General features: G+C 47.7%; 1 protein-coding gene across 1 annotated transcript; it reads right to left on the bottom strand.

The window, feature by feature from the left end:
* Nucleotides 1–564: 564 nt before the first annotated feature.
* CLEC3B (C-type lectin domain family 3 member B) lies at nucleotides 565–8,321 on the bottom strand. The gene is made up of 3 exons (XM_017836122.1): nucleotides 8,133–8,321; nucleotides 3,809–3,907; nucleotides 565–2,484 (listed from the first exon to the last, which is right to left on the bottom strand). The coding sequence occupies exons 1-3, from the start codon at nucleotides 8,236–8,238 to the stop codon at nucleotides 2,084–2,086; spliced, it is 606 nt and encodes a 201-aa protein (XP_017691611.1). The 5' UTR covers nucleotides 8,239–8,321; the 3' UTR covers nucleotides 565–2,083.
* Between the last annotated feature and the right edge of the window lie 6,565 nt (nucleotides 8,322–14,886).

A 14,886-nucleotide genomic window follows, 5' to 3' on the forward strand; every position in this document is an offset into this window, starting at 1 on the left:
TTTGAAACTTCACAGAGTGGTGTGGAGCACTATCTTCTTCATTGACCGTCTTCTCTCCTGTGTGGGATGCAGGAGAGGAGGAGGTGGAGGAGAAGAAGGAGGGAGAAGTCGTCACCACATCAGTGTGTGAAGGAGAGGAATTCTTAGTGCTGCTGCAGCTCTGCTCCTTGCAGAGGAGGTGGAAGGCAGCCTGGGAAGGACTGTCTCAATGCTGGGACCTGAGGTGCCGCCTCCCTCAGCACCACTAAAGGGAGGGACCTTTCTTCTGCGTTGGCTTGTATTTTAGAATGAAATTTCCCAGCAGCAAGAGGAGGGGAGGAAGGAAATCTTATTTTCCTATAAAAGGACTCCCTGCCTGTATCCTGTGTATGGCGTGTGACTGGGATGATAATGGGGCAGGAGGGGGAGAATCCTGTAAAGCATATTACAAGGTAAGAGGCTCTCGCCTTCTGCTTTTTCCCTCTGCCTTTGATATCTCCAACCTTCAGACAGATCCCTGGAGCTGCTCTGAAGAGAAAGACAAGGAGAAGAAAGCACTCCAATCACACTGACACAACTCCATTCCTTCAGCAAGCTATGTAGATATTTTTATTTTATAGTCATTTGAACAGCAGAGAGTTTGGCAATAGTGACAGCCTCAGAAGCGTGCACTCTGCATTTGCGTATGTGTGTTTCCAGCTTGGCTCAAACTTGATGTCTTGGAAGACCTACCATCATGCTGCTTTTAAACAAAGCAGCAAATTGGAATACCTATCCTGTGGGTTCCCCAACAGCATCATGTCTTGACACCCCTAACCTGGAAGCACAAGGGATGTTAGCCAAACTGGAGGGGTTATTACCAAGCACTAGACTGCGAAGAATCTCTGATACATTTCAGCCAGCAGAGCTTCATTAAGCTGCCGGGGTGATCTGCACTACTTTCCCATCATTGCTGTTAATTTAAATTTATTTCTATTCTTTTACTCATGTCTCAGTAAAAAATTACTGAGGCCAGACCTTCAACTGGGCATGACTATATTGGCACAGCGCTCAGCAGATTTATGCTTGCCAAGGACTGTGTCTGGACTAGCAACAGGACTATTTCATCTGGGTTCTCATCACATAAACAGGTCAGGTTATTCCTAAAGCTGCTGAAGTGAGTTGTCCTGGAGTTTGTTTTCAATACACCATTGCTTTTATATAGCAGTGTATTCCCTAATAGCATTATGTTTATGTTATTTACGTAATACGTTCATCTTCTATTTTAATAATATATTTGACTAACTAGGTTGCAAGTCATTGCTGCTTCCACCATGATGCTGCAGCATAAATAAAGCTGCTGATGGGATTTTTTCATTAAAAGATCTGGCAGTGGGTGTTGTTCTCCCACTGAAGTCAGTGAAACTGGCTTCTGGCAGATGAGGAAAGGACCAAACATGTCTGTAACTTGCTAATTTGTTCATGCACATAACTCAACTAGTTGGACAACTCATTGAACAGCTGGTACTCTGCCAAATAAGCCCAATTGTATCTGTCAACGCAAAGCAGGAATAACTCCCTCCACTCATTGAGACAGGACCTTGATCCTCAGCAGGCTGAATCATGGCACTATGAGGAACAAGGAGCTCCCACAGATCACTGCCAAGGTTTTTGGGGAAGGAAAACAAGAGAAGAAAGAAGAAATTAGCTCTGCTGGTGTCCCAACAAAGCTCAGCAAGATGGGAAAGGACATTGCAGAGTGACAGCCCTGGGCAGCTGAGGCAGCTGTATGCTAGGCTGGACTGCCGCACTGGTTCTTTGCCAAAATAACTGAGCCATCCTAATAAATTCCCTGTGTAAAAAAATATATCTATGAATCATGCCTTAGAAAGAACAGTGCAGCTGCTAAGAGGGCTGGTTATGGCCAAATGAAATGCTCTAACGCTCTACAATCTGACACTGAGCCGCGACGACTCTCTTTGCGAAGAGTGACTCTACTTGGACACGTGCGCACGGGTGTGCGTACGTACATGTGCACGTGCACGTACACACACCTATAGCTTCATAATCCTGCTGCTGAGTGGGAAGACATGGGCCGTGGGCGGGCATGGGGGAGGCCCTGCCGCTACACGATCATGAACTGGCAGATGTAGGGCAGCTGTTCTCTGCACCTCTTGTCGAACCACTTGCCGATGGCGGTCCCCGACAAAGCTGCACAGTTTTCCAGCTTGCCGCCGTCGGGCTGGGTGGTGATTTCAGTCTCCCAGTTCTTGTAGCGGATGGGGCTGCCTGTCATGTCGACCCACTTGCCCTCTGCTGCCATGTCATTGAGGCCCAGCCAGATCTCTGCCTCCGAGCCGATGCTCTTGCGCATGTAGTCATAGAGAGCATCATTCTCCTCCCCGTTCTGGGGGGTGCTGAGCGTGCCGCCCTGTGAGATGCAGTTTTCGCTGGCCTCGTGGTACGTCTTGGTGTCCGAAAACGCCAGAAAGCATTTTAGGTGAATTTTGGTGCCTTTCAGGCAAACTGAGAAGTTACCACAGGAACAGAACAAAAAGACAAAAAGGGAATTGGGTTTAAAAATAGTGCCCAGGAAGAGGCAGCAGCAGCAAATCCAGCAGTCAAACTAAAAACTTCTTCTCTTAGGCTGCACAGCAGCCCTTGGCAGCACAGGATTCCAAGGGGCCCCTTGGAATGGGGACGTGCCCTCCCTGTCAGCCAGCCATCAGGAAAAATGGAATTTCAGGGTGTCCCCGCCACCTTCCCAGGCTTTGCTGCTGCTGAGGCAGAGGCACAGCATGGTCTTCCTGCCCCTGTCCCTGGCCTTGCTCTTCCCCAGCCAATGCTACTCTTTCTCAGATGAGTTTGATGGAAACAAGTTTTGTCGTGGGCACTGCCAAGTGTTGGAGTGTTTTGGGAAAAGCCTGCATGCCAATTAAATCGTCTTAATTATGCAAGATGAAAAAAAAGTGTTTTTTAATAAGCTTTGATCAGAAGCGTTGTGCTTGCATAGCTTGAGGTCTTCAGAGGAAGTTTCTGCTTGCCTCTGATTTAAGTGTTAAGAATATCAAATTATTTTGTTTTTCTTTAAGCTCTAAACCTTGAGGAGTACAGGGTACTGTAGCTAAACAATACCTAATCAGAGCCATACATTAATATCCAAACCAATTATTTCTCAATGAATGTGAGCTTGGAACTAAAGCCTTGATTTTGCTTGTGTTCCTTTTTTTTTAAGGAGAAAATTCTCCTTAAATTGCATTTTCATCTAATTTCTGTTCTCTATTCTGCAAATCCTGCTCCTATTGATGTTGGTGGAGTTTGCACAGAATAACTGTGGAGCATTGCTGGAAGATGGACATTTTGGGACTGTCGTCTGTGTATGTTTAATGAAGCATGGTGGAACTGACCACCAGTGAGGTTCCCTGGGCAGTATTGTGGTATGTGTAAGAGACCAGGTCACCATTTCACTGGGGTTCAGACAAAAAGAGTAAGCTACATTTGGTTAAAGCACAGACTAATCCATAACCCATCCCTCCACCTCATAAAGGAAAATGAACATCTGGCTAAGTGTCATAGACATATCTATAGCTGTACAAATGGGAAGATCTAGCACATAAAGAGTGGGGCCCCACACTGCACAACTCCTGTCATTAACTGCCTGAGGAGTTTCACCTGCCTGCAGGAATTGCAGTGAGCCCATGCTCTGCTTTGATCCCCCAGCATTTCTCCCCATGTTATTGCTGTGAGGTGCTTGGGCATCTCCTGTCAAAATGTGTGGAGAAATTGGATCCGCTTTATAAGAGCTCCTCTCCCAAAGCAAAAGCCTTGAATTGTTCAGCAAGTCCTGTACCTGTCTGGAGCGCTTGCTTCTCCTTCAGTAGAGCAACCTCCTGAGAGATGTTGTCAATCATGGCCTTCAGGTCTTCAATCATTTTGAGGTTCACACCCTCTGTTGGAGAAGTCAAGGAAGGAGCATAAACATCCCAGGAGAGGCAACCAAATCTGTTCCTATCATCAAAACTCCAGATTTCCTTGCCCTCAGAGAATGATAAACAAAAGGAATCCACAAAGTCAACACCTGTGTCCCCTTGCACATACATCAGAGTGAGCATTTGCTCACCAGCCTGGTTCCACTGTCAACCCAGTTTTCCCAGTTCAGGCTGCCTCTGATCACCTCTACCTTCAGCGTGCCCGGAGTAGGTACCCCAAAACTGGCCAGAGCTGCTCTCCTGCTGTGAGAAGACACCTCTTTGGCCAGGGAGTTGGTTGCAGCTGGCTACTAAAGCCTACATCTTGCTAGGTATGTTGCCTCTGCAATGGCTTCAACAAGCTATTAACTGGTATTTGAATTTCTCTTAGACAGGAGCAAAAGGACCATCACCCTTTGAAGGTGTTGGGAGATTGGATATTGAGGTATTTGTATTCACTACGCCACCTTTGCTGCTCCTGTTGCTTTACCTTGCCTGTCATAAACATCTAGTAGTCCTCATAGGGTGAAAGGAAAGGGAACAGTTTGCCCACAAATGCGGCAGGACAGGCTTCCTGGAGGGTCAAGGAGATGGGGAGCTGAGGCACCAAGCCAGGCAAGTAGGGAAGCAGCTTGGATGCGGAACAGAATCACCAGCCCAAAGATTACATGGTGCCATGAATATGAAAAGCCAGACACATCAGGAGGAGGGCATTAAAGCTGCTTTACTCATTGCTCAATTAACTTTAATGGATTCACTTAACACTGAGGGCCTAGTTATTATTTTGCTGCCTTTGATGAAAACACTTTGTGGGAAACGGCTAATTAATCCTGTTCTATTTTTCCATGCAAGCCTCTCTTGCAGCAGAACAAATGTTCTAAAGTTTAAGTAACATCCAAGGGCCATGGCAGAACATTGTCAATGAGACTTGCTGGGACAGCTCCTTATGGTGTTCCAACTGGGTTTGCTGGTGGGTTTCCACCTGGAGGCTCCCTGCCATGAGAGGTCACACATCTCCTTGATAACTATCTAAGCACCCCGTCCCTTGTGACAGCCTTGTTTCCAAATCCTGGGCCACAAGACATTCCTACAGCAGTGCATTCACTGGGACATTGCGTGGAGGATCAGGACTGGTTAACTTGCTCTTCAGCTACAGAGTACCACAGCTACGTCAACAGACACTGAGTTTGCTATATTATTACTGCAGGGTTTTGTCTCTGCTGTCATTTCCTCGAGGCTCGCCTCCTCAAGCCCAGGATCAAGCCTGTTTACAGTTTGGGTTTGCTGTAACTGAAGCCAGCATGCGGGATGCCAATGCTGTCCATAGGAGCTGGAGTGGGTCCTTGTGCAGCCAACCATGAGCAGCAGGATTAAGAGTGGGCAGAGGAGAGATGAAAAGGAGACTCACAGAAAGATGTGGGTTCCAGTAGTCTGTTGGTTTGAAAGCCTGGCCAGAAACGTAATTAATGCTGCAAATGGGAACTCTCACCTGCTTTTCCTTGATCTAATTATATGATGAATAACAAACAAATCCATCTGTATTTAATTTTAATTATTTAACTAATACTATATGAAATTTGGATCTATATGTGGGTTGCTTAGCTTTGCCTGGACATCCAAACAGGCTTCTGTCCCGCAGAAGAATGAGCATTGCTCTGATTTACAATCTCTGTCATCAAATCTCCCTGACCATCTGTATTTCTTCTGACACCAGGCACTTCCATGAATGTCCCAACTGGAACAGTCAGATCCCATATTGCAATCTGTCCCTGGATCAGAGGAGGAGACCAAACACACACGCATGGATTTATCTCAGTGTAAATGTTCACAGGCATTTTCAGGAAAGAGCACCCAGAGTACAAGAGTACACTGAAATTTTGGGCAGCATCAGGAGAGGAGTCCAAATTAGTCCCTATTCACTGATTTAAGCATCTGAACTCCAAATTTCTGTCTCCAGTTACCTTAGAAATCAATGTGAGAGCTATGCAAAGCTGCTTCCTCTTGTGCCCCCAGCAACCCACCATGGCTGTGACTAAGGGAAGACTCCACCAGGGCTGGTGGGTGCCCAGCCTGTTATCCCTAAGCCAGGGGGTGACATTGCCCCCCAGGCAGGAGTGCCATTGTCTGCCTCCCCTGGGCATCCTTTTGGGTGAGACCCCCAGAGCTACCAGACAAGGGCAAATCCTGTCTGCCCCCCAGGGCATCAGGGAACAGGGAGAGTTTGCCGAACGGCTGCATTTGGAAACATAACTGGGGAGCAATTTGAGGGGGAAAAACCCAACAGCAGGCAAAGTGAATGTGCCATCTCAGCATTTTCTAAATACTGTGGTTTGGCTTTTCATGTTGAAACAGCACCATTTTTGTTCTGAAGCAGATCCAAATACAAGCAGTAATTACAAAAGAAAAAAAACCACACCAACAACAAACCCCAAAACAACCAAACCCAAACCAAACTGAAAACAAAAGATAAGTAAAAAGAAAGATAAAATGCTTGGCTCAAGTCAGTGCTTTCTATTCTGACATTCGTGGTTTGGCTGCATAGATTAAAAAAAAATAAATCCAGCCAAACACCCCAACCCTTCCCTGGCTTAGCCTTGCCTGACCCTCCTGGGCAAAGTGCAGGAGGTGAGCCAGGATGGGGGGTACTAGAGGCCTGGGATGAGGTTGAGATGGGGCCAACCTGCCTTTGTTCAGAGCAGGAGTAGCTGAGCCCTGGCCCTTACGGCGGCTGGGCAGGCAGGCTCGGATGTGGGGAGGGGCTGGAGGCGAAGAGGAGCCTCCTGGGAGATTTGTAGCGCTTTCTCCCTTTCCCCACCCCCTGGCATTGGTAAAGATATGAAAAATATTAATGAAGAAATGTTGGAAGTTTCCAGTAAAGGCAGGGCAGCTGATCCACTGTGGGGCTGGATGCCGCTGGCCGAAAAAATGCCAAGTTACTGGGTTTTTGACTTTTCCCCACAGAAAGTTTGATGTCTCCTTTGACAAGAAATTCTGAGTAAAACCTGCCACCAGCTGTTCCAGATGGCTTGATTTTCAGGACACCTTCCTCAACAAATTTTAAATCAGAGCAAGTTTTTCCTGTCAAAAAGGTGATTTTTCTCCTACCTTCTTATCACCAATTGATTACAAACAGCAGTTGCAGTGACACAGAGAGAAAAAGAGGATTTCTCTAAGAAATGTCTCTCTTCAGTCTCTAAGTGCAATGCATGTATGTGCCTTATATGAGCCCAAAGGCGTATTTTTTGCTCTAGAAATAAGTCACAAACTGTTTTCTCTGTTATTCTACATCCTGTGAAACAAGATGTGGAATAAGCAGTTATGTTGTGAATTCATAGAAAGATCTAATGGGAGAAAAGGGAAAAATTTTCTCAAGGATGCTATCTGACAAAAACAGCAACCGGGTGAGCCTAGAGAGCAGCCTGGCCAAATGAATTCCAGGGATGCTTCTTCCTTGCTCCCCACTTTGTTCCAAGCAGGAAAGCGCCTGCCAGAAGCAATCTAAGCCCAAGGGTATGCAGTCAGGCACATCAAGCAAGCAGGCTCACATGCTGCTTCCCTACCTGCCTTCTCCTGTAGTTAATGTGCCTTGAGTCAGAAGGAGAAAGGATGGGACAGCAGCAAAAAAGGAGAAGGAAAAAAAGAAAGCCACTAGGGAAAATAAAACATAGGCATAATTTTGTATGCATTGCCCTCTGGTAAGCCTGAGTAGTCAGAGCTCATGTACAGTGTGACATACACCCGAGGCCAGTGTTTTTATGGATTATGTATTTTCTGCGTACTTTTGTCTCCAAATCGGTTGCCTGTCATCTGCCACTTACTTGCTTCTGAAAAAAGAATGAGAAGGGGTGGGAAGTTATGGAAAGGGGGATTTTAATATAGGAAAGGTTTGGTATGAACCTTAGAGAGAACATGGAAAATGCGTTGCCCTCCGAAATTCAGACCAAGCTGTCCCAACAAATTTATTAAGGCAGGAACCCACCCAAGCCATTTCAATATCCTCAGTATTTTACAGAAAAGCTACACAATCATCCCCACGGTGGGGTGGGGGGAGGCGGGGGGGTGAGAAAAAGACACTTTATTAAATTTTTAGATGCTTTTTAGAGAAGTTTCATTAAAGCACTGTTAAATGCCCAAACAAGTGGGCTAATTGCGACCCCCCAAGCCCCTGCAAGGTTTCCTCGCAGGGAAGGTGCCACTGCCCCTTACCTTTCTTGGAAGCCGCCGGTTTCTGCCGGACTTGGCCGGAGACCTGGGCGAGAGAGAGGAGGCAGAGGAGGAGGCAGAGGAGGAGGCAGGCTCCCCGGAGCGCCATGCCGCTGCCGTCTGGTGCCGAGCGATCGTGGAGTGGCTTCGCTCTGCCCTCGCACAGCCGCCCGGACACCGGCTGGAGTCAGGAATGACTGTCCCAGAAAGCCGTCCGCTGAGCCCGGGCCAGCGGCAGCCTCCCTGCTCCGGGGGGAGGCTCAGGCGGCTCCGGCCAAGACTGAAAGCCTCCCAGAGGGGTTGCATTTCTTAGCGCTCTGCTTGTTTTTGTTAAAAAGGAAAAAAGAAGGGAATGAATGTACTGAAAGTCTGCTAAGCTAAGCGTAAGGAAAGGCTGGGAGTATAGCTGGAACGACTTCCTACGACTTTTAGCAAAATGCCACAAGCTTGATCTTGTGTGTCAGCGATGGCAACAGCAGCATGAGGTGTGAAACAGCGTTTAGGTGGCCGAGGGAACAGAGAGGGGCCACCTGCCCCATAGCCCCTCGGAAGGGATGTCCGTGAGGGATGCTGCCAGTGCCAACAGAGGCAGAGGGGAGTGCAAGGGAGGACTGAGTGCCCCGGTCCCTACCATGGTGTGACAAAGGGCCTGGCATGGAGATTCCTGGTTTAACCCCTCTGTGAGGAGCTGCTGTGAGCCCCCCAGGCTGAGTGCAGCCATGGTGGGGCAGAGGTTGGTTGGTTTTTTTCCTGGAGTAATCCTTTCTCAAAATGTAGGATGGTTCTAACACCTAAAAAAAGCAGTTCCACTGTGGCTTTGGTAGGGTTGTCCTGCCATCATTACTTCTTCTTGAGAGATGAGACTGGTACTTCATGCCCACCTTTTCCCAGCTCTTCATGGGGTTCCCTCTGGAGGGTCCCTTGCTGCAGAAACACCCATTTCTCTGCTCACTGTGGGGATGGGAAGCAGGTGCTGGGCAGCCCTGCTGGCTGTGGGCAGAGTCATCCCATGCAAGCCAACTGCTTTCTACCTAAAGATAGTTTCTTGTTTGCCTTTAGACAGTCACAGTTTGAGGGAAGCTTTCAACATGATAGGTTTTCACCTCTAAAATTTGGGATCCCTTCCGGCAAAAAGGAGTTACCTTGCACAGCAGGCCTGTGGTGCATGTGACTGTGCCTTTGCTCTTGTCCAGCTCCCAAATTTATGTTGTAGGATAAGGCTTTGGTCTGTGTCTATCTGAGGAGCAGCTTGGTGACACCCCTTCTTGGCTGTGGGACCTGCTGGGGCTGGAGGGCAGGAGGGGCTGACCTAGTGTTTGCCCATCCCTTTTCCTTGCCCTGATGGCTGGGGATGGAGTGTGGTTCCCAGCGCCAGACTTTAATTGCCAGTTCCGAGGCAATTCCAGTGTAAATCACTCTCCTCACAGTGATTCCCATCCTCTGGAGTGAGGACAGTTATGTTTGCCATACTGTCCTCTGCCCCATGGCAATTTTGCAAGGAGAGGGGTGGTTAGTGCTGTGGAGCTGCCCGGCAGCAGCATTACATTTAGACCTCATAAAAATCTGAGTGGCACCGTCCAGGAGCGTGAGACTCTTTTGGTGGCAAATGCAACCCAACCACCAGACCACACAGTGGCTTCACGTGCTTTTAATTTTCCAAAATTGCTCTCAATTCTGTAAGATAAGAAACCAAACATCAGCTCCAGAGGTTTTAACCCAAACAGAGGGCTGTTCATCAGGTTGCTCCTTAACCCTTTCCATTGCCCTGACCAGTAGCTGGAAGTGTTTCAGCTCTGCCTCACCCTACCAGGCAGCAGGAAGGTGAGATCTCAGCCTCTACACCAAAGGAACCATGTTTTGGCAGGTGTGGGCAAAAGCATGGATGAAGAAAACTGGGAAGATGTTTGACTTGCTACTGCAGATGTCCCACTAAGAAAAAGGCTGCTCCATCTCTGTACACCAAGTGAATTGCTTCTGCCTGGCACTGGACCACTTCCCTTCCTGCTCTAGCAGTACTCACACTAGGTGCAGTTTGTACTTAGGAAATCTGGCACGTGCCAGGGTCCATAATCCAAAAGATCTCATGGCCGAGTCTGTCAAAGCACTGAGACACTTCATGAGGCACGGTGGTTCTGAAAATCTTCACACCCGCTGCCCTTGAGTCTGGCTGAGTACGTGAGGGGTCTTCCTCAGGGCCACCTGTATAGTTAGGTGGCCAAAAAATACTTAGAAATTTGTGTCTTCACTCAGTTTGGGGAACGTTCAGGCTTCTTAGTACCTCTAGAGCTGTAACAGATGACTGGGATGAGTGGGACTTGGGATGGGGGGAACATGTTCCACAAAAAGCCATTCTCCCTGAGACCCCCTTTCAGGGTCCCAGCCTGACTTCTTGGAGCTGTTGGGTTGGGCTGTGCCAAGCAACACTGCAGACCACTGCCTGTTTTTTGGATGGTGTGGTTGTTCAGCAGCTGCAGCATAAGCAGGTGAGCCCTTCCTGCAGGAGGAACAGTTTGAGCGAGTGGAGGAAACTCACGCAGAGAGAGGAGAGGAGGGATGGGCACTTTTTTGGACAACAAAGTGCTCCGGACATCAGCCATTAACCTTAAAACTTTTCTGACAATTTAAGGCAAGATGCCACTCAGCACAATGTAAACCACTTGAGTTGTAGGACCATAAAAGATAAACCGGGTGCCTGGAAAAAGAGCTACTATTTAGTTTGGCCACCACTGTGTTACCCTGCCTCACACTTTTGCTGAATAAGGAAAACCCTGCCCTTATGTCCTACCTGAACAGAAGCCCCCTTGCAGTCCAAGCTTTTGAAGCCAAGAAGGAATGGGTTTGATTTTCACTGCCCTTTGCCACATGTACTACTCTCACTCAAATTTAAGCCAGAAAATATATATTTTGGGGATTTACTGTTCTCCTGCCTGGACTATCCCAAAATGGAATGGAGCCAAAGAGATGCCAGACACCTACATACACATACATGTTCCTTTCCCTTGACACTTGAAAGGAGTTCTGGTAACTCAGCACCTCCCAGTTTTCTTTGGCTCCAGGTATGCTCGCCTGCCTTTGCTTTGATTCATGTCCTGCCAAGCTGGGAAAAAACTCAAAATGTTCCCTTTGCTGCTGTACATGAAACGAATGGCTCTGGTGTGGAGTCTGACAGTGATCCCTAACCACGGATTTCTGTGTGTCTGGGACCCACCAGAGTGTTGCCCAGCTGAAACAAGAAGGGCAGGGTGGCTTTTCATTAGCCATTGAAAAACAGGTCTACAACCAAGGGGGCCTCTCTCTGCACCAGCCAGCAGGTCGTCTGCTGGATGCTACCATCATTTTTCCTGAAGAAGAGAAAAATGAAAATAAGCAGACTCAAAACACTTGTCTCCAGCTGCAACACCTATTCACAGAGGGCTTTGCCCCAATTCTGTCCTACAGAGACGGAAAAAAAAAAAATCCTTGACAGTATAAAAGCTGATAAACCCCCACAAACCCAGACAATGGGAACAAGCTGAAGTGTTGCTGCAATGAGTCCAGAATGAGGATGTGTCATAGTTTAAAATTGGCCCCCGATGAGAGTTCGGGGGGGGGCTCAGATTGGCACTCAGATTGGCACTCAGATTGGGTGCCAGGGCAGTGTTCCCTGGAGAGCCAATCACTGTCCATGTTGTTCACTTCTGCTGAAAAATCATATATACACAGCACTGGAGGGTGTTGGCCGTTTCTGTTGGTGTCTGCTGCGTGTAAGTGTAGGAGGCCAGGGGCTGGCTGGGCTCCTTCTTCCCCCCTCCGGGGTGGGGAAGAGGGGAGACCTGCGGCCCCCCCAACTCTGCCTGGGCCAGAGTTGGAAGCACCATTTGGAGTGTGTGCTGTGAAGGAAGAGATTCACAGCACCCGAGAGGACACATACATTGATAAGCTACACTACAGCAGCCTACGAACCGAGGTATGAGACTGAGAAAGAGAGATCACGCAGCAGACCGAGGAGAAAGGACTCAAAGCTACCTTCTTGGACTTCATGAGGAAGGAAGGACTTCCACAAACAGCTTAAGGTTGGTTAGGGAGTGTTCAGGAGCCCAGAACACTCCCACGAGAGAAAGACTTGAAAGGCTTCTCCTGGACTAAAGTTAAAGGGAGGTGATTGAAGGATTGATAGTAATGTAATACATATCTATAGTTGCCTTTAGTTTGTATAGTATTTATTTGTCTAAATAAATGTATATACTTCCCCCTTCCCCTATAGAAGCCTCTGGCCTGAAAGTTTCTCTCTGGTGATGGTAGTTCTGGTAATTGTGGGAAGGGGTGGGGGGAAGCCTGGAAATTGGATTTTGGATTTCTAATGTGGCTCAAACTGCCACAGGATGCTACAGAGAATAGCCACCTAAAAGCCTGTACCCAGCCCATCCCCTGCCCAGGCTTCTGCTGAAGCCAGAGGCTGCAGTTCCATTTAAATGAGGGGCTATCAATGGACCTTTGTTGGCTCTTTGGGCAGATATCATGCTTTTGAGATCCCAGCGATTCACACTTACTAAGGGAGGTGTGGGAGGTGAGTAGAGGTAATCCTTTTTATTAGATGAACTAATAGAACTGGAAGACATCAGCAAAATACTAAAATTATGCCAAGAAAACAGGGGTTTTTTTACATCTGTGCAATTCTGGATTTTATTTCCCAGTAAAAGCACTTTACTCCCTGGCTTCAAGCCTGGTCTCCTGGGTAGCCCCTGTTAGCTGTAAGGTAACTGGTTTGAGATGAAAAAAGAGAGCAGAAGAACCTATGCTTATGGAAACCATCCCAAGGCCGCAGGGAAGCAGTCAGAAAAGTTTACGTGGCTTTGGGAAACCCAGTAAGTAGGCTGCGATGCTGAATTTGGAAGGCTTTCAGTTAGCAAAACGGTCGCTGGAATAAGCCCACAAAAGGAAGCTGGATGCTCCTGGCAGCGATACAAACCTGTGATTTTGTGCCCAGCTAGGCAAGGAAATGGGCAGCGAGATCAGAGGCTATTTTGCTTTGCCTCCTAGGAAAAGAGCAGGTATTGCCAAGCCAAGAAATGAGGCAGCGCCACTGCACAATGGCTGGAAAGTGCAAGGGCAGACTGGATAACAGTATTCACATGGTTATAATCAAGATCAGCAATTACCAGACCTGGCCTTTCAAGGCTAAGCTACCAGTTCAGAGGCAGGCCACCATAATGCAGAATGATGCTTGCTCTTTGCCTGCAGCACCCCCTCCTCTGGGAATGCTCCTGCCTTCCCCACCAGCACTGACAGCAGGAGAGCAAAGGGGGACACCCAAAGCATCTTTACATGCAGGACTTTGCAGCTCGGTGTCTTAGCCCATGGCTGGGGCAGCACACTGGGTTTCATACCTCTGCTCTCTTGACCAAATCTGCTCTGCAGGGGTAGGATCTGCATCTCAGCGGCACTGCAGTGACCTTAGAGAGGAACAGGAGAGAAACAGCAGTGAACAGTGAAGAACACGCTGTGAGGAGGTGGGGCTCCCAGAAGAAAATCTCTGATATTCATTAGCTGCTGCCTAAACTCATGCTGGCATCACTCCTGATCTCCAGCAGCATAAACATTGGAACAGGTTAAAATGGAAAGAGCCAAATCTACGGATCATTGTTTTTAAGGCCAATTGAGAATAAATGCAATAATAGTTCAGGAAAGGGTGGTTTTCATAAGGACAATGATGAGGAAAACCAAGGAGTCAGCACTTTGACAAAATGTTATCCCCAACATCAACTTTAGGAAATTGGCTCTGAGCCTAAGGAGGGAACCTTCTAATCACATCCCATGACAAGCATGGCTCACATCCCTCCCCCTCATTCACCAAGGGTCACAGAACAGAAGGATCCATGCTACAGTAGATCCTCAGGCCCTAAACTGAACCCAAATGAAGAGAACTTGAACTCAAGTAGTACCAGCTGCTCAAAATTCTCCTGTTTCCAAAGGAACTGCACCAAAGGACTCATGCTTCCTTCCGTTTGGAGTATGCACCTCCTGGGGCTAGGGGTAAATCCAGCTGTCTTTGCTGCTTTGTTTTTCTGCCCATCATCCACATCCCAAAGTCCAAACAACTAAAGGAAAACTGCAGTCAAGTGTCTAAACCTAACACCAAAACTCTGGAGGAATTCCTAATTGTGTAGGTTCGCTGAGCAGGCTGCACGAAACTGCCTGTCACAGCATCAGTTCAAGTGAAGTCACCATTGAAGTCATTATTTTAGGACTGGCAAACAGACGGCATTTCTGTCAGCTTATGCTCTTACTGCACATTGTTCCCACCTTTGAGCAACTGGTTTGCTTTCATATCGCTGTGGGTGCTGAATTAGGGGTTGTAAGAGAATTTCAACTTCAGCCTCATTAATTGCTTTATTTTTTTAAGTTAGAGAAAAGTTTGCATGATCAGACAGCAGGAAGAAAGCAACCTTGAAAAGCCTCATCAGGTTAACATTGGTCTCTCTCTGGAGGGAAAGAAGAAAGGTAGGACTTAAATCATGACTTTTCAATCCGTATGTTTCCAACTGTGGAAATACCAAAACTTACCATTTGCCAAAACAAAGAGAGAACATGTAGTGGGAGAGCTCCTCTGGAAGAGGGGGCCTGCAGGCTGGTGGCTCCAAGTACCTCCAACATCTGAGCACAACTGGCTTGGCTGTAGTCCCTGCCCTGCTGGCTGAGTGGAGAAGGGTCTCTGCACATCAGAAAGGGGTTAAGATTTCATTTCCTCTTACCCCTCTGAAGGTACAAGCTATGGGCC

The sequence above is a fragment of the Lepidothrix coronata genome, unplaced genomic scaffold (genome assembly GCF_001604755.1).
Source record: "Lepidothrix coronata isolate B3197 unplaced genomic scaffold, Lepidothrix_coronata-1.0 Scaffold271, whole genome shotgun sequence".
NCBI lineage: Eukaryota > Metazoa > Chordata > Aves > Passeriformes > Pipridae > Lepidothrix > Lepidothrix coronata.

What these genes read in the sequence shown, in the direction of transcription:
- CLEC3B (XM_017836122.1), bottom strand. Translation starts at nt 8,238, where the DNA reads ATGGCGCTCCGGGGAGCCTGCCTCCTCCTCTGCCTCCTCCTCTGCCTC. An exon ending in ACCGGCGGCTTCCAAGAAAG is followed by an intron (nt 3,908 to 8,132) that starts GTAAGGGGCAGT and finishes CTTCTCCAACAG; the next exon opens with AGGGTGTGAACCTCAAAATG. An exon ending in GAAGCAAGCGCTCCAGACAG is followed by an intron (nt 2,485 to 3,808) that starts GTACAGGACTTG and finishes GTAACTTCTCAG; the next exon opens with TTTGCCTGAAAGGCACCAAA.